The following is an 18,257-nucleotide window of genomic DNA, read 5'->3' as shown; positions in this document are numbered from 1 at the left end:
CCACGGGCTCACCCAGACTCAGACCAGGACTTAACAGCAGGTACAGCCTGGTCTCGGCTTGCAGAGGGCAGGTCATGGGACTTCTCAGCATCCCTCACTGCGTGAGAGCCGGTTCCTATGAGAAATGTCCTCGGATGCGTATCTCCATACAGCCTATCGGCTGTGTCTCTGGGGACCCTGACCAACACGCTGCCTGTGTGAGACGTGCATATGAGTGGCATGGCCCTCATTCCTCAGGGAAAATAAACGTGACCCAAGAGACTCCCTTCTGGCCAGCTGCTGGGAGTGGGGCCGCTTGCTCCTGAGTTTGGCAGAGGTTTGCTGCGTTTGCTGAGCGGCAGCATAATCGTATCCTCGGTTAGTAAAGCAATCCGCTTAATTCCGGCCTGTGCTCTCTACAGACGCTGCCTGGTGGCTACTCAGAGCACTTGGATGATGAGCTCTCAGCTGCGCCATGTGCATTCGCGAAACACTGGTGGGTCCCTTCTGCTGCGGTTTCCACGCTGTGAGCACAGCCCTGCCGAGCCCGCCACACACCGCAGCCCTCAGGAAGGCCGGCGCAGCAGCGCTCCCGGGGACCAACCACCCCGCAGGGACTCACCTGCCACCTGCAGGATGCCGTGTCGGGCCACGTCATAGAAGGGGTGGTTCATGCTCAGCTCGGGGTCCGGGCCAGCCGGGGGCGCCACAGAGGGTGCAGCTGAGGGCCTTCTCGCAGCACCCAGGGCAGCGGCCTCCTCCTCATCTCTCTGCAGCTCTGCGGCAGACGGCAGGGTCAGGGGAGGGTCACTGCATTCCTCAGGAAGGAGGACAGCGAGGGAGCTGCCTGAGGCCTTTTAACAGGACACACACCTCGCCTTGCTGTGCACCCACTATGCGCCTGCTCAGTGTACACCCCATGGAAAGAGTAAAATGGGTAAGCAAACCCGGGGGCTGGGTACTGTCCCTCCGCACTGACAGCAGGGGTAACTGAGGCTCAGAGGAGAGAATGACCCTGGGGTCACAAGGTGTGGCCTGAACCCAATTTCCCAGCTCCGAATTCTGACTTGGGCCCTTCCTGAGAGATGCTGACACCGGTGGGCGGCAGGAGGCCGTGGCTGGGGTGAAGGGCAGTAGCTGGGGTCCCTGTACTACAAGGCAGAAAGAAAGGGCTGCCTGCTGAAATTTAGTTTTAGTACAGAAGGTTCCTTCATACAAAACAAATCCAGGTTCCTTCAGAAATGTTTTCAGTTGGAAAAGGAGTGGGAACTTTACATTTCGGGTGAGGGTTAGACTTCAGTTTCCAGATACACTGGATGAATAGTGTGACCACGAAATTTAAGTCTACCCAGAAACCCACGGTGGGACCTCGTTTGGGAACAGTGTCTTTAGAGACGAAGTGAATTAAGGTGAGGTCACATTGGATCAGGGTGGACCTTAAATCCAATGCCATGTCCTTACAAGAAGGGGAAAAGGGCTCCCCTGGCGGTGCAGCAGTTAAGAACCCTCCTGCCAGTGCAGAGGACATAGGTCCAATCCCTGCTCCAGGAAGGTCCCCCGTGCCTCCAGGCAATTAAACCCGTGCCCCACAGCTGCTGAGCCCCTGCACCGCACCTGCCGAGGCCCAAGTGCCTAAGCCTGTGCCCCACATGAGAGCAGCCACCCCAACGAGCGGCCCACACACCCTAACGAGGAGTGGCCCCTGCTTGCCGCAAGCAGAGAAAGCCTGGGAGCAGCAGTGAAGACCCAGCACAGCCGAGACTCAAAACAAATAGATCTTTGAAAAAAAAGAAGAGGATAGGACACAGAGCCCCGGAGAGAAAACCGCCAGTCTCCTCCCGGGATGGGGCTGGAAGAGAGCATACTGTACCTATTTCGGCCAGCTCCTCCAGGTCCAGCCCAGACATGCTCTGCTGGGGCGTAGGGCGGCCCGGAGGCACCGTCCAGACGCCGCCTCCCGAGGATCCAGGCATGGGGTCCTTCCGACACCCTGAGGGAGAAGCACATTGAATCGGCAAACGTTTAACGTGAGGAATAAAGGAGCGCTCTTCACGTGGCCTACTTGCTCTTCAATTTCCCTCCTTGACAAAGAAAAAGCAGCCACCTCTGATTCGCCTAGACCTCAGGTCACTTTCGTGTTTGGCTTTCAACCTGCCCAGCACACCCCCGACCCGTGGGAAACTTGCCCCTCGAGGAACCATGTGAGGTCCTGGGAGCTGGACCCCTGGATGGTGGCATCCACCCCATGTTTGGGCTCCTATATCTGACCTCATCCTCTGCAGGTCCTGCCCACTGATGAGGGCATGTGGACGGGGCACCCCCTGCCCAACAGCCCCCTGTCCCAGGAGAGCAGGGCAGAGGGCAGTGGAGCGGGGAAGGGATGTGGAGAGAGAACAGCACCTCCAGGGCCAAGACCCTTCGAGGACAGCATCTTTGCTTCTTCACCACCGTCTCACAGATTCACACACTCACTCCTGTACCCGCTTTACGGAGAGGGCAACTGAGGCCGGCAAAGATCACTTAGAGCGGCGCATGGCTGCACAGCAGGTAATCACCGCCAGCTAAGAGTTTGCCACCTGGCTATTCTGGGCCCTGGAGGCTGACGCAAAACCTGTGCAGATCTTTACTATCCAAACGGCGGAATATTGTGGTACATAAAAAGCAATGAAGTATGGACACCTGGTACGACATGGATGACCCTTGAAAATATTGTGCTAAGTGAAAGGAGGGCATGGAACCCACTCCAGAATTCTCACCTGGAGAATCCCCATGGACAGAGGAGCCTGGCCAGTGACAGTCCGTAGGCTCACATAGAGTCGGACACGACTGAAGCAACTTTGTACGCATGAAGGAAGCCAGACCACAAAAGATGCCGAGTCCACAGAATGAGTCCATTCTAGAAAAGTCTGGAGCAGGCAGGCCCACAGAGACAGAGGGTAGCCACTGGGTACTAGGAAGTTGGCGGGGGGGCGGGGGAGGGGGGCGGGCAGAGATTAGGGAGGTGACAGCAGAGCAGAGCGGACCCTTTCTGAGGTGAAGAAAATGCCCTAAAATTGACTATGGCGATGGCTGCCCATGTCTGCAATCACACTAAAAACCGCAGAGCTATAAACTGGTAAATTACATATTGTGTGAATTATATCTTAGTAAAGGTGTTTTTTAAAATGAACAGTGCCAGGTGAAAATGGCACATACAGCTTGGTCTAGCTTTTGAGTAGTGAAAAGAGACACAGGACATTGCTTTTATTTATTTATTTATATTTTGTCCTAACCGCTGGACTGCCAGGGAAGCCTTCAGAACATTGTTTTTAAAATGCTGGCTTCTATGAGTTCTAGAATTAGGATTTATAAATCCATTTATTTTTCCATGTTTGTCCCTTTTTCATTTTTGCAAAAGCCTGTATTACACTTAATATAAGGTTAAGTCATATAAACTAAATTAATAAAGTTTTATGAATACAAAAACATTTTAAACCTTGACGTCTTTAAAAAAAAAAAACGCACTTAGTAGCTAAGTGCCATTTTCTATCTTATTTTACAGATGGGAGAACTGAGGCAGAGATCAGGCAGTCAGCCCCTGAAGGGCAGTGCTGTGGGACTCCAGGACAATGGCCACAGATACAAAGAGCAGAGGGTCAGGGTGGGGGGCAAGGAGGGAGAGGCCAGCCTCCGCTCCAGGGGGACCCCTCAGAGCCAGCTCAGTGAGGCTGCACCTGCCCACTTTGGGGGAGAAGTCAGAGTCCGTGCTGGTCTGCCACAGCTGCCAATGTTCAAACACTGCAATCTAATCTAAAATGAAAAAAAAATCTGTATGCCCCAAACTCCACAGTTCCACACACCCAGCAGAATGTGTTCATCTGTGTGACAAAGGACGTGCGCTGGCGTGTTCTGAGCTGAAGCACTAATACAGCCCCAAACTGGAAACGACCCGTGTCCACAGACGGTGAAGGGAGCTGTTGGTGTGGACGGTGCGTCTCAGGGGTGAGGATGGTGTCGGGTTATGTAGGAGAACGTCTTTATGCTCAGATGCTGAGACAGTCAGCAGAGGAGGCAGGAGGGCTGTACCACCTTCTAGGAGTTCAGCTAAGAGAGAGAGAAAGACAGAGAAAGGCCATAACGGATGGTACCAATTTCCAAATCAAGGGGAAAAGCAGGTGTTTTCTTACGTTTCTGCACTCGGAACAATTTTCTTAAAAACAGCTGGAGATGGAAGGAAGGCAGGAGGGGGAAGCCCTTGCCTGGCTCCATCACCCTGTTTATCAAAGAACAAAGCTGAGGCCCGTGAGGTGCAGACAGTGGCTCAAGGTCACACAGCGTCATCCTCAGGGCGCCTCCCAGGACTCCTGACTCAGAGTTTCTCTCTCCTGACACCAGTGAGCCTGGGGTTTTGGCATTTCCGCTCTGAGAGTTCTCCACGATCTGGGGGCCACGTCACCAGGGCCTGTTTCCTGGCGTCCAGTTTCAACCAGCCTCCTCCCTGCCCCCTGCCGCTGTGAACCCTGCCAGCTGCTCCCCTGGGGGCGGGGGGGCACTCTGCCGTCCCAGATGGCTGTGTGGCTTTGCCAAGGGTTGTGCCCCATCTGGGCTGAGGTGTTGCAAGAGCCTGGCTGGCTGCGGGTGGAAGACCCGGGGCAGGGCACAGGGGGAGAGCCCACGTGGGGGGAGGGGTGGGAAAGAGGGGCAGAGGACCCAGGAGCAGGGGTGAGGGTTCATGGGTCACTGGCCTTCTACAAGTCCCGCCCCCCGACACGTCCTGGCTCCTCTGTGCCTGCAGTTCTGGGGGCAGGGGGGCCTCACTGTGACGCCCCTTTTAACACCAGCAGTCCAGATGCTAGGTCAGCCCCACCGACAGCCCACACTTAAACCAGTGATTGGGCCTGCCTCCACCCCTGCTCGCAGACCCCCGCTGCACCCCTGCCCAGGGCCTGCCTTGCCTGCCTTCTTCAGATGCCACAGCTCCGGAGGTGGGGTGGGCTGGGGGTGCAGTGTGCACACAGGATGGGGTTTTCTCCTGGCATCATGCAGGGCACGGGGTACCAGGCAGGGGAAGCCTCACCTGGGCCCCCCGCCCACCCTCTCCATGTCAGGAACACAGGGCTGCCTTCCAAATCCTGCATTCCCCAAGCTGTGGGGGGAGGGGGCTGGGAGGGCAGTAGGGGTGAGCCCACGCCTGAGCCTCTGTACCCAGGCCGGGCAGGGGCCCCCCGCCCCGCCAGCTGCAGTGAAAGTGAGAAAAGAAACTCAATCGTCGACACTCACAGCTCTGGACCCTCCAGGGCGGTCGGTCTGCTGGGAGCCCTAGCGGGGAGAACCTGGTCACCAGAGAGCCCGGCTGCCTGGCACAGGGGCCTGGGGGGCTGCAGCCCGTCCTGTGGGGGACTCGGGGCCACCCTCTCATTCCACTGACAGCTCATTACAAGCGGGAGGGGCTCCCGAGGTTTGAAGATGGGAGGGGGGCACCCTGTCGGCAGCCCACACTGAGCGCCCGAGCTCCCAGCCCTGCGTGTCTGCCTTGGCAGGCCAGCCTGTTACAAACAGCTTGAGAGCAACCAGCTGAGGGCACCGGGGGGAAGCCAGGCACAGGGGTGCCTGATTGGAAACACAGGGGCTGCTTCCTGGGGGCCTGCCCACCAGGGGAGGAAAACACATCCAGAATATTCTTGCTTCAAAGCCTCGCGGGAGGCAGACACCAGGGTGAGCCACCAAGGGGCCCCAGGCCTCCCCCTCGGCCGCCCGAGCGGTGGGGTGGGGGAGCTCTGGCCAACCCAGGAGCACAGCCTGAAGCCCCCGACCCTCCGAGGCGAAGAAGCCTTTGTTTTAACTCCAGACTCTGCCGCATCACCCAGAGTGCTTGTCACTCCTGTTTTTTCCTTTGCAAGCTCAAAACTTTCACCCGGCTGCCTATCTCAAACAGCACAGGCAGCGTTATCTGTTTTGAAGTTTGTGCACCAGGGCCCGAGCGTGTCACACACAATCCGTGCTTTGTTGTGGTGACGGAGGGCTCGGGGGAGGGTAACTGTCGGGTTGAGCGGGCCCGCAGGCCCATAGTTGAGGGAAATAGAAGGCTTACCTGCCATCGTGGGCTGCTCCCCGGGCTTGGATCAGGGCCCGGGGGCCCACCTTGGCCCCCTGCTGCATGTGCTCAGGGGGACCCCACCCGGTGTGGGACGGACACACGGCCAGGGCAGGGGAAGGAAGACCCTCCCCCAACCCCGCCCCATGCTGCCCAGGCGATCCTCAGGGAGGCCAGCGTCCTGCTCCCATCAGGCCCCGCAAAGCTGCTCTCCAGGCCCAGGAGCCCCACGTGGCTCTGATGGGTCAGGAAGGCCCTTGGAGCTGAGGGTTCTGCACCAGCCTTGTGATGGTTCGTTTTATACGTCAACTTGGCTGGGCTATGGTGCCCAGCTGTTTGGTCAAACAAAACCAGCCTAGATGTTGCTGTGAAGGTGTTTGTGGATACGATTAACACTGACAATCAGAATCTGAAAAGGAGTACGCCAAGCCTGTATACTGTCACCCTGCTTATTTAACTTCTATGTAGAGCATGTCATGCGAAATGCCGGGCTGGGTGAATCACAAGCTGGAATCAAGACTGCTGGGAGAAACACTGACCACCTCAGATATGCAGATGAGACCAGTAATGGCAGAAAGTGAGGAGAAACTAAAGAGCCTCCTGAGGGAGGGAAGAGGAGAGTGAAAAAGCTGGCTTGAGACTCAACACTCAAAAACTAGGATCACAGCATCCAGTCCCATCATTTCATGGCAAATAGATGGGGAGAAAGTGGAAACAGTGACAGATTTTATTTTCTTGGGCTGCAAAATCACTATGAATGGTGACTGCAGCCACGAAATTACAAGATGTTTGCTCCTTGGAAGAAAAGCTGTGACAAACCTAGACAGCTTAATGAAAAGCAGAGACATCACATTGCTGACAAAAGTCCGTCTGGTCAAAGCAATAGCTTTTCCAGTAGTCATGTATGGATGTGAGAGTTGGACCGTAAAGAAGGCTGAGGGCTGAAGCATTGATGCTTCTGAACTGTGGTGTTGGAGAAAACTTGAGAGTCCCTTGGACTGCAAGGAGATTAAACCAATCCATCCTAAAGGAAATCAGTCCTGAAAATTCATTGGAAGGACTGATGCTGAAACTGAAGCTCCAATACTTTGGCCACCTGATGCGAAGAGCTGACTCATTGGAAAAGCCCCTGATGCTGGGAAAGACTGAAGGTAGGAGAAGAAGGGGATGACAGAGGACGAGATGGCTGGATGGCATCACTGACTCAACAGACATGAGTTTAAACAAACTCTGAGAGATACTGAAGGACAGGGGAGCCTAGTGTGCTGCAGTTCAGAGGGTCAGAAAGAATTGGACATGACTTGGTGACTGAACAACAAACCTCACAAATGGACCCTTTCTCCTCGGTGGCAGGCGTCAGAGCACCAGCTCCATCACCCCCGGCCACCCTCACCCTCCACCTGGGTCCACACATGTCTCATCTCCTCCCTGGGCCTCTCACTGCCAAGCCCTTTCCCTCTGAGCCAGGAATCACAGCCCCAGGTTGGGGGACATGGGTGCCAAGGTGCTGCCAGCATCACGAGGCTGTGCCAGCTGAAGCTGCAGACCAGGGGCACCAGCATGCAAAAAAGGCTTCTGACCACCTGACGGCTCTAATTATAATTCATAGCAAAGTGGTTTGTTGCTATAAAAATATATTTGCACATTACACAAATAGACCCTCGCAGCAATTACCCTAACGCTGTAGTCACAAATTATCACCTACTTAGCTCGGGCAAATCAGCACCAGACCTAATCTGAGTGGTGCAGGCGATGTGTGGGGCGCACAGAGGGAGAGCCTACCCCCGTATTTGCCCAGCCCCACCCCCGGCTCAGGATGGGGCCGCTGATGAGAGGCTCTGCGCGGAGGGCTGGGTGGGCTCGAGGCCATCCAGTGCTGACCCCGTATCGACAGGGAGGGCACCCAGGGAGAAAGGGGCTGGCCGGGTCCCATCAGGGCAGGGGTGCAAGTCCAGGCGTGAGGGGAGGGGCTGAGAAGGGGGCCATCATTAAGCTGGGAGCCCAAGGTCTCGGGGTACACCCCATCAAGAGCAGTTTTCACCCTTTGGTCTCAGCGATGTCACAGATTTACAGATACAGATCCCCACTACCCACTCTTCATCACAAACACCACCCGGATGCTGGCGAGAAGGCAGATGTAACCTGTTCTCACAAGCAGCAGGGCCCGAAGCCGCTGGGACCGGGCATGACAGCTGGATGGAACACCCAAAGGTGGCAACAGTAAGGTCCAAGTGAGCTCCGACCTGCTGCACGACGCCTGCTTGCAAGTGCCGAGGTGCTGGGCTGAAAAGACAAGCTGGGGTCGGGTGGGGGTCTGCTGAGCACTGCTGGGGCCGCCTACCCCCTCCCGTGGTTCTTGGAGACACCAACCTCAAGACTGGGGGCCGCTCCCCTCCCCAGCATCCCTGCAGCCCTGCCCTTGGTGCCCAGGTGCTTGCTCAGGTGTGCACCTCTCACCTGCACGGCCCTCAGGAGCGCATCTCATACCTCTGCACTCCAGCCCCGCTGTCTCTGCTCCAGCCTCACAGGCCTCAGGCCTGGGCCTCAAACAGACCAGGCTGTTCTTGCGTCAGGGCCTTGACACTTGCTGTCCCCTCTCCCTGCAACACACGGTGACCGCAGGGAGTGAGCGATCCATATGGTTCCTGTTATGACCATTGGCTCAAGTCCAAGTCAGTAATTCAGGCTGAATTCAAACCTGCCTCCTCACTGGTCCCCTTGGAGGTGGGATCCACAGGGAGAAACCTCCCCTCCACCTTCAGATCCTTCTGTGTAGGAAGATCTGGTTACAGTTTAGCCAGGTCAAATAAAGACTTTCCCTTTGGAAGAGAAGCCATGACAAACGTAGACAGCATATTAAAAAGCAGAGACATCACTTTGCTGACAAAGGTCCATACAGTCAAATCTATGGTTTTTCCAGTAGTCATGCACAGATGTGAGAGTCGGACCAAAAAGAAGGATGAGTGTGGAAGAACTGATGCTTTCAAATTGTGGTGCTGGAGAAGACTGCTGACAGCCCCTTGGACAACAAGATCAAACCAGTCAATACTAAAGGAAATCAACCCTGAATACTCACTGAAGCTGAGGCTCCAATACTTTGGCCACCTGATGCGAAGAGCCGACTCATTAGAACAGACCCTAATGTTGGGAAATTTTGAGGGCAGGAGAAGAAGGGGAAGACAGAGGATGAGATGGTTGGATGGCATCACCGACTTAATGGACATGAGTTTGAACAAACTCTGGGAGACGGCGAATTACAGGGAAGCCTGGAGTGCTGCAGTCCACGGGGTCACAAAGAATTGGACACAACTGAGCAACTGAACGACAACAATGAAGCCAGAGAGAAAAGCACCCCAAGTCCCGGGGGATGATCAGCCCACCCGTACTTTCCAGATCCAGGGACCTGGTTCTGCCCTCTCTATGTCCGGTCCAGAGACCCCTCTGTACCCTGAAGTGTTGACTCCCAGCCCCTGCGCTGGCACTGTGAGCAAGCAGAACGGAGGAAGTCAGGGGGATGGGTTCCAGCCCGGGTCATTCCTCCTCAGTGAGGCCAGTCTGCCCCCTCAGACCCTACTTCCCTATCTGTGAAATGGGCACAAACCCTGCCCTCCACCAGTGCCACAGTGAGGATCATATAAAGCCCAGATGCGCCATCACTCTGAAAGGTCGGGCACTCCAGAGACAGGTGTACAGTAATAGTCAGCAGGGCTGTGCAAGCCAGGCAGTGATCAGAAGACAAGATTAATCTTATTCAGATCCTGATTAAAAAAGAACTTATGTATGGTCCAACTCTCACATCCATACTGGAAAAGCCATAGCTTTGACTCTGGACCTTTGACTATGAATATGGTCCATGACTATGGACCTTTCAGCAAAGTAATGTCTCTGCTTTTTAATATGCTGTCGAGGTTGGTCATTCTAGGAATCAGCAAACTAAAATGGACTGGAATGGGTGAATTTAACTCAGATGACCATTTTATCTACTACTGTGGGCAGGAATCCCTTAGAAGAAATGGAGTAGCCATCATGGTCAACAAAAGAGTCCGAAATGCAGTACTTGGATGCAATCTCAAAAACGACAGAATGATCTCTGTTCATTTCCAAGGCAAACCATTCAATATGACAGTAATCCAAGTCTATGCCCCAACTAGTAAAGCTGAAGTTGAACGGTTCTATAAAGACCTACAAGACCTTTTAGAACGAACACCCCAAAAAGATGTCCTTTTCATTATAGGGGACTGGAACGCAAAAGGAGGAAGTCAAGAAACACCTGGAGTAACAGGCAAATTTGGCCTTGGAATGCGGAATGAAGCAGGGCAAAGACTAATAGAGTTTTGCACTGGTCATAGCAAACACCCTCTTCCAACAACAGAAGAGAAGACTCTACACATGGACATCACCAGATGGTCAACAATGAAATCAGATTGATTATATTCTCTGCAGCCAAAGATGGAGAAGCTCTATACAGTCAGCAAAAGCAAGACCGGGAGCTGACTGTGGCTCAGATCATGAACTCCTTATTGCCAAATTCAGACTTAAATTGAAGAAAGTAGGGAAAACCGCTAGACCATTCACGTATGACCTAAATGAAGTGAGAAATAGATTTAAGGGCCTAGATCTGATAGATAGAATGCCTGATGAACTATGGAATGAGGTTCGTGACATTGTACAGGAGACAGGGATCAAGACCATCCCCATGGAAAAGAAATGCAAAAAAGCAAAATGGCTGTCTGGGGAGGCCTTACAAATAGCTGTGAAAAGAAGAGACGTGAAAAGCTAAGGAGAAAAGGAAAGATATAAGCATCTGAATGCAGAGTTCCAAAGAATAGCAAGAAGAGATAAGAAAGCTTTCTTCAGCGATCAATGCAAAGAAATGGAGGAAAACAACAGAATGAGAAAGACTAGAGATCTCTTCAAGAAAATTAGAGATACCAAGGGAACATTTCATGCAAAGATGGGCTCCATAAAGGACAGAAATGGTATGGACCTAACAGAAGCAGAAGATATTAAGAAGAGGTGGCAAGAATACACAGAAGAACTGTACAAAAAAGATCTTCACGACCCAGATAATCATGATGGTGTGATCACTCACCTAGAGCCAGACATCCTGGAATGTGAAATCAAGTGGGCCTTAGAAAGCATCACTACGAACAAAGCTAGTGGAGGTGATGGAATTCCAGTTGAGCTGTTTCAAATCCTGAGAGATGATGCTGCACTCAATATGCCAGCAAATTGGGAAAACTCAGCAGTGGCCACAGGACTGGAAAAAGTCAGTTTTCATTCCAATCCCAAAGAAAGGCAATGCCAAAGAATGCTCAAACTACCACACAATTGCACTCATCTCACATGCTAGTAAAGTAATGCTCAAAATTCTCCAAGCCAGGCTTCAGCAATATGTGAACCGTGAACTCCCTGATGTTCAAGCTGGTTTTAGAAACGGCAGAGGAACCAGAGATTAAATTGCCAACATCCACTGGATCATGGAAAAAGCAAGAGAGTTCCAGAAAACATCTATTTCTGCTTTATTGACTATGCCAAAGCCTTTGACTGTGTGGATCACAATCAACTGTGGGAAATTCTGAAAGAGATGGGAATACCAGACCACCTGACCTGCCTCTTGAGAAATCTGTATGCAGGTCAGGAAGCAACAGTTAGAACTGGACATGGAACAACAGACTGGTTTCAAATAGGAAAAGGAGTATATCAAGGCTGTATATTGTCACCCTGCTTATTTAACTTATATGCAGGGTACATCATGAGAAATGCTGGACTGGAAGAAACACAAGTTGGAATCAAGATTGCTGGGAGAAATATCAATAAATATCAGATATGCAGATGATACCACCCTTATGGCAGAAAGTGAAGAGGAGCTAAAAAGCCTCTTGATGAAAGTGAAAGAGGAGAGGGAAAAAGTTAGCTTAAAGCTCAACATTCAGAAAACAAAGATCATGGCATCCGGTCCCATCACTTCATGGGAAATAGATGGGGAAACAGTGGAAACAGTGGCAGACTTTATTTTTTTGGGCTCCAAAATCACTGCAGATGGTGATTGCAGCCATGAAATTAAAAGATGCTTACTCCTTGGAAGAAAAGTTATGACCAACCTAGACAGTATATTCAAAAGCAGAGACATTACTTTGCCGACTAAGGTCCGTCTAGTCAAGGCTATGGTTTTTCCTGTGGTCATGTATGGATGTGAGAGTTGGACTGTGAAGAAGGCTGAGCACCGAAGAATTGATGCTTTTGAACCGTGGTGTTGGAGAAGACTCTTGAGAGTCCCTTGGACTGCAAGGAGATCCAACCAGTCCATTCTGAAGGAGATCAGTCCTGGTTGTTCTTTGTGAGGACTGATGCTAAAGCTGAAACTCCAACACTTTGGCCACCACACACGAAGAGTTGACTCATTGGAAAAGACTCTGATGCTGGGAGGGATTGGGGGCAGGAGGAGAAGGGGACAACAAAGGATGAGATGGCTGGATGGCATCACTGACTCGATGGACATGAGTCTGAGTGAACTCCGGGAGTTGGTGATGGACAGGGAGGCCTGCGTGCTGCGATTCATGGGGTCGCAAAGAGTCGGACGTGACTGAGCAATTGAACTGAACTGAACTGAGGTTGGTCATAGCTTTCCTTCCAAGAACCAAGCATCTTTTAATTTCATGGCTGCAGTCACCATCTGCAGTGATTTTGGAGCCCCAAAAGTAAAGTCTCTCACCGTTTCCATTGTTTCACCATCTATTTGCCATGAAGTGATGGGACCAGAAGCAATGATCTTAGTTTTCCGAATGTTGAGTTTTAAGCCAGCTTTTTCCCTCTCCTCTTCACTTTCATTAAGAGGTTCTTCAGTTCCTCTTTGCTTTCTGACATAAGAGTGGTGTCATCTGCATAGCTGAGGTTATTGATATTTCTCCCGGCAATCTTGATTCCGGTCTGTGCTTCATCCAGCCCGGCATTTCGCATGATGTACTCTGCATATAAGTTAAATAAACAGGGTGACAATATACAGCCTTGATGTACTCCTTTCCCAATTTGGAACTAGTCCATTGTTCCACGTCTGGTTCTAACTGTTGCTTCTTGACCTGCATACAAATTTCTCAAGAAGCAGGTCAGGTGGTCTGTCAGATGTCGTCTATCCACATCTCTTGAAGAATTTTTCACAGTTTGTTGTGATCTACACAGTCAAAGGCTTTGGTGTAAAGATGTTTTTCTCTCTTCCCTTTTCAATGATCCAGCAGATGTTGCCAATTTGATCTCTGGTTCTTTTGCCTTTTCTAAATCCAGTTTGAACATTTGGAAGTTCTCAGTTCATATACTGTTGAAGCCTTACTTCGAGAAATTTGAGCATTACTTTGCTAGCGTGTGAGATGAGTGCAATTGTGTGGTAATTGAACATTCTTTGGCATTGTCTTTCTTGGGGATTAGAATGAAAACTGACCTTTTCCAGTCCTGTAGCCACTGCTGAGTTTTCCAAATTTGCTGGCATATTGAGTGCAACACTTTCACAGCATCATCTTTCAGGATTTGAAATAGCTCAAATGGAATTCCATCCCCTCCTCTAGCTTTGTTCATAGTGATGCTTCCTAAGGCCCACTTGACTTCGCATTCCAAAATGTCTGGCTCTAGGTGGGTGATCACACCATCGTGGTTATCTGGGTCATGAAGATCTTTGTTGTACAATTCTTCTGTGTATTCTTACCTCTTAATCTCTTCTGCTTCTGTTAGGTCCCTACCATTTCTGTCCTTTATTGAGCCCATCTTTGCATGAAATGTTCCCTTGGTAATTTTTGAAAAGATCTCTAATCTTTCCCATTCTATTGTTTTCCTCTATTTCTTTGCATTGATCAATGAGGAAGGCTTTCTTATCTCTCCTTGCTATTCCATGAAAGTGAAAGGGAGAGTCGCTCAGTCTTGTCCCATTGATCACTGAGGAAGCCTTTCTTATCTCTCCTTGCTATTCCATGAAAGTGAGAGTCACTCAGACTTGTCCGACTCTTTGCGACTCCATGGACTATACAGCCCATGGAATCCTCCAGGCCAGAATACTGGAGTGGGTAGCCTTTCCCTTCTCCAGGGGATCTTCCCAAGCCGGGGATTGCACATAGTTCTCCCGCATTGCAGGTGGATTCTTTATCAGCTGAGCCACAAGGGAAGCCCAAAAATACTGGAGTGGGTAGCCTATCCCTTCTCCAGCAGATCTTCCTGACCCAGGAATCAAACCCGGGTCTCCTACATTACAGACAGCTTCTTTACCAACTGAACTATCAGGGAACATCACAAATGCTTAAGTAATCCATCAGCCCTCCCACCTACAATGCAAGCTGTTACACAGCTCCCTGACCTGGGAGCTCTGACAAGAGTGGGAGCAGAGCCCCTCCCAGAGGCCAGGGCCTGCAGAGGCCCCTAGAACTTGACCCCAGGGGGTCATGGCCCCGGAAGGAGGTGCTTTCTGCAAGCCCCACACATGCCCGCAGGTTCAAATCTTTGGCCCTCTGGCTTCAACCACCCGCAGCTTTTCTGTGGATGATAAATGCCCTGACCCAGTCCCCAGGAGGCTTCCTTTGTTTGTTTTCACTTTATAACCAGGTAGGGGGAGAGAGTGGGCAGGTACCCAGAAGGTTCTGGACTCCTGACCTGCCAAACCAGTTCCTTCTATGGAACAGCCACTGGCTCCAGCCATCCAACTTCTTGTGCCCTGCTCTGACCAGGGTCACTGCAGAAAGAACGGCTGGGGAACAGGTTCCAACCAAGCTTGGTCCCCACAGTCTTCCCTGGGTGTGGGTGGAGACTAGTCCTAAGAGGGGTAAAGCTGCCACACCCTGTTTTCGGCACTCCATACAAATTACATTTGTTTCTTCCTCTCAGAAACCCCCTGAGTGACAGCACTGCCCGTATTTTATGGGGAAACCAGGGTGCGGGGTGACCAGCTCCTGGCGAGCAACTCTCGGTCACTTGGCCAGGGTGAGGGCTCAGGGAGGCAGGCACCAGCGGCAACTGTTGACCAGAGCGCAGCCCGCCTGCTCTGAGGCTCAGGACACCCTGCCCGCCTGGGAGGGGTGGAAATGGACCTGACTCAGCCGGGTCTCCTGCCTGGTGGGGACCCAGGAAACTGGACAGAGGCCAGATCCAGCTGCCAGCACCCCTGGGAGCCTTCAGGACAATGGCTGGGGCGGTGCCCTCCCCCGGGCATCTCCGAGGGCACCCCCTCGCAGAGGGAAACCCGCCGATGTGCCCTGGGTGGCCAGGGAAGCCCCTGGATACACCTTCACATCTTCCTTGAGCATCAGTTTCAGTCAAAGGATTGAAGGAAAAGTTAATTTACTGAAAGGAAACTGAAAGCATTTCTTTTATCCCCAAGCTACTCTCACACAGACTTGAAGAGAAGTCACGGAAGGCTTGGAATGTCGTCCCTCAGGAGGCAGACCTCAGAGCCCTGGGACTGCCCCTCCCTCTCCCTTCCCACCCCCTTGCTGCTGGGGAGGGCGTGGACTCTGCTGTCACCGCAGGGTAGGTCTGGCTCTCCACTTTCTGGCTGGCCATGTGACCTCAGAAAGTCATCTAAACCTCCCTGCCTCAGTTTCCTCATCTGCAAAAGGGGACAGTAACAGCCCCTGCCTTGTGAGGCATGTGTGAGTGAAGAATAAGGCAATTAAGTGTGCAGTTAGGGGACTTTCCTGGTGGTCCAGGGGTTAAGAATCTGCCTTGTAGTTCAGGGGACGTGGATTCAATCCCTGGTTGAGAACCTAAGATCCTGCAAGTTGTGAAGCAACTAAGTCCGCGCACCACACCTGCAGAGTCCGTGCACTGCAACGAGATCCTTCCTGTGGGCCGAAAGTAAGACCCGAGGCAGCCAAAAAAAAAAAAAAAAGGCATGCAGGTAGGGCCTTAGAGCCGCAGCAAAGGTGAGTGTGACCTTCTGGGGGAAGGATGGTCAAGGGTATCACTTTACAGGTCAAAAGGCTGAGTCCCCAGGAGGGAAAGTGACCTGCTCAAAACCTAGGTCCCTGACTCCGCCTGGGGCTCCTTGTCCCCATCCTGTGCCTCGGTGTCCCCACTGGTGAAAGAGGGTGAGATCAAGAGGCCGGTGTGCCCGCTAGGCACCTCCAGGGTGGCAGAGCTCTTGCTGTTCTCTCTGTAACCATCCCTGAAAGCCTCTCTGAAAGCCACCATCCATGGTGTGCCCAGGACAGCCTCACATGGCACTGCCTTGTCAGGGAGATGCCAAGATCCATGGGATGTTTAGTCAAGTGTCCAGACCTCAAAATGTCTCATTACGGCGCTCACTGGTGGAGTGGCTAAAGCTGTGGCATGGAACACCACCCAGCCATAAAAAGGAAGAAATAATGCCATCTGCAACATCGCATGGACCAGGAGGGCATTCTGCTTTGTGAAGTACGTCAGAACAAAAGACAAATACTTTGTTTTCACTTACTTGCGGAATCTAAATAGCAAACACAACAAGTGAACAAGCGTCTCTCGGAGGCTGCATTTCAGTGACTCGGTGATATCATCCAAGTGCATTCCTACCGCCTGCACCTGACCACCTGTCAGGTACTGCCCAGGTATATCTACCCCCACCTATGACTTATCCCCAGACAACCACAGCCCCCCAGCTTCTGTGTGCGCATTCTTTCCTGCCTACCTCTCACCCATTTCCCAACTTAATGGTCCCCTCCTCCAGGAAGCCCTCCGAGACCTCCCACAAACCTCTGGCTTCCCTATGTCACACAGAGGCTTGACTCTGAGTTCCCCTTGGGCAGGGACTGCAGAGGCGGCCTTCCACAAGGACTAGACAGGTTCAGGCCTGTGCACTGTGTCCATCTTCACCCCTCGGCCCCTGCTCAGCCGCTGGCTTGAGAAATGGCTTAAAGTCACCAAGTTAAAGCAGAAACTCACAAACAAAAGCCTAAAACCGCCGACACAGACCGACCGAAAGATACCTGGTGGTCTCAGATTTTGAGTTCTCACCAAGACAAACCGCATTTCACGGACAAGCAGCACCGTGCTCTTTGGAATCCACACAGCCCTCTGTCACAACCCTCAAGTCTGTGAGCTCCAGGCAGTCAAAGCCAGGTCCCACCCCGCCCAAGACTCAGGAATTCCTCCCCCCCTTCTCCCCGGGAGCTCTCCACACAACTGGCCTGGCCTGGGGAACCCCTAAGCCAGCGCTGTGGACAGTGGCCCTGGGCCAGGGTTTGCAAAAAGGGAAGGTAACCCGGGGCTCTCTCCGAAACTGGCAGTTTTGGAGGCTGATTTAACTTCGGGGCATATTAAGTCGTGTTGTTGCGGGGGGCGGGTGGGGGGGGGGTGTCCATCCCCTGTGACCAGCGGGCAGTAACCTCCAGCTGGAGCCCCTGAGTCCGAGGAGACTCAGCACATGCCCTGCCTCGGTTTTCTCATCTGTGAAGCAGGTCGATGCCTCCCAAGTTCGGGATGAGGGAGCTGCTGTGCGGGCGATCCGGGACCCCAGTGAGGGGAGGAAAAACAGGGAGGTCGGCGAAAGTTTGGGCTGAGATGGCCCATCCAGAACAAACCCAAACAAGCAACCAGAACAACCCCAAACAAGAAAAGGCGGGAGAAGCGACGGGGCTGGGAGGGAGGTCGGGGACAGGGTGTAGGGAAGGGGCTGGGAGGAGAGGCGGGGTCCGGAGGGGAGAAGGGCGGGAGCGGGGGATGCGCGCGCGTGGAAAACGGGAGGTGGCGTGTGCGGGAGTGGGCGAGGGGCCGGGCCGGGTTGGGGCGATCGCGACTCTCCGGGTACCGCGCCCCGCCTCGGCGTGCCCGCCCGAGCAATGGGCCGGGCCTCAGAGCCCGCGCCGCCTGCCCGCCCAGGCCCAGGCGGGCTCCCTCCCGCGGACACCCCGCCGCCTTACCTGACGCAGCCCCACGGGCGCCTCACCTGGGCTCCGCGAGGCCCGCCGACTCACCTGGCCCCGCCCCGGACGTGGCTCCCGCGAGGCCGCGCCCCTCGCGCCGCCCCTCGGGCGCCGTCTCCCTGGAGCTCAGGACTGGAGTGACCCTGGGTCACCGCGAGCTACCATTTCTGCGCATGGGCAGAGCGTCTGCCCCAGCCCTTGGCCGTCGTTCGGGCGCTCAGGCGCGTCCGACTCATTGCGACCCCGTGGACTGCAAGCTCGCCAGGCTTCTCTGTCCATCACCAACTCCCGGAGTTTGCTCAAACCCATGTCCATTGTGTAGATGACGCCAT

At 53.2% G+C, this 18,257-nt stretch overlaps 1 protein-coding gene across 5 annotated transcripts in view; it reads right to left on the bottom strand.

Annotated features, from left to right (window-relative positions):
- ARHGAP8 (Rho GTPase activating protein 8) overlaps positions 1-18,004 on the bottom strand; it is a 57,645-nt gene extending 39,641 nt beyond the window's left edge. For 3 of the 5 annotated variants that reach the window (XM_060414291.1, XM_027968195.3, XM_027968196.3), the window contains exons 1-3: positions 17,923-17,979; positions 1,850-1,969; positions 602-757 (exon numbers count right to left, since the gene is read on the bottom strand). In XM_060414291.1, coding sequence (XP_060270274.1) covers positions 602-757; positions 1,850-1,952 — 259 coding nt within the window. In that variant the 5' untranslated portion in view covers positions 1,953-1,969; positions 17,923-17,979. Of the gene's footprint in view, positions 1-601; positions 758-1,849; positions 1,970-17,922 lie in introns of all 5 variants that reach the window. The other 2 variants (XM_060414292.1, XM_042247866.2) reach the window with 2 other exon arrangements.
- Between the last annotated feature and the right edge of the window lie 253 nt (positions 18,005-18,257).

Source organism: Ovis aries, chromosome 3, assembly GCF_016772045.2.
Source record: "Ovis aries strain OAR_USU_Benz2616 breed Rambouillet chromosome 3, ARS-UI_Ramb_v3.0, whole genome shotgun sequence".
In the NCBI taxonomy this organism is placed as follows: Eukaryota; Metazoa; Chordata; class Mammalia; order Artiodactyla; family Bovidae; genus Ovis; species Ovis aries.
This window is presented reverse-complemented; position numbering and strand designations above follow the sequence as displayed.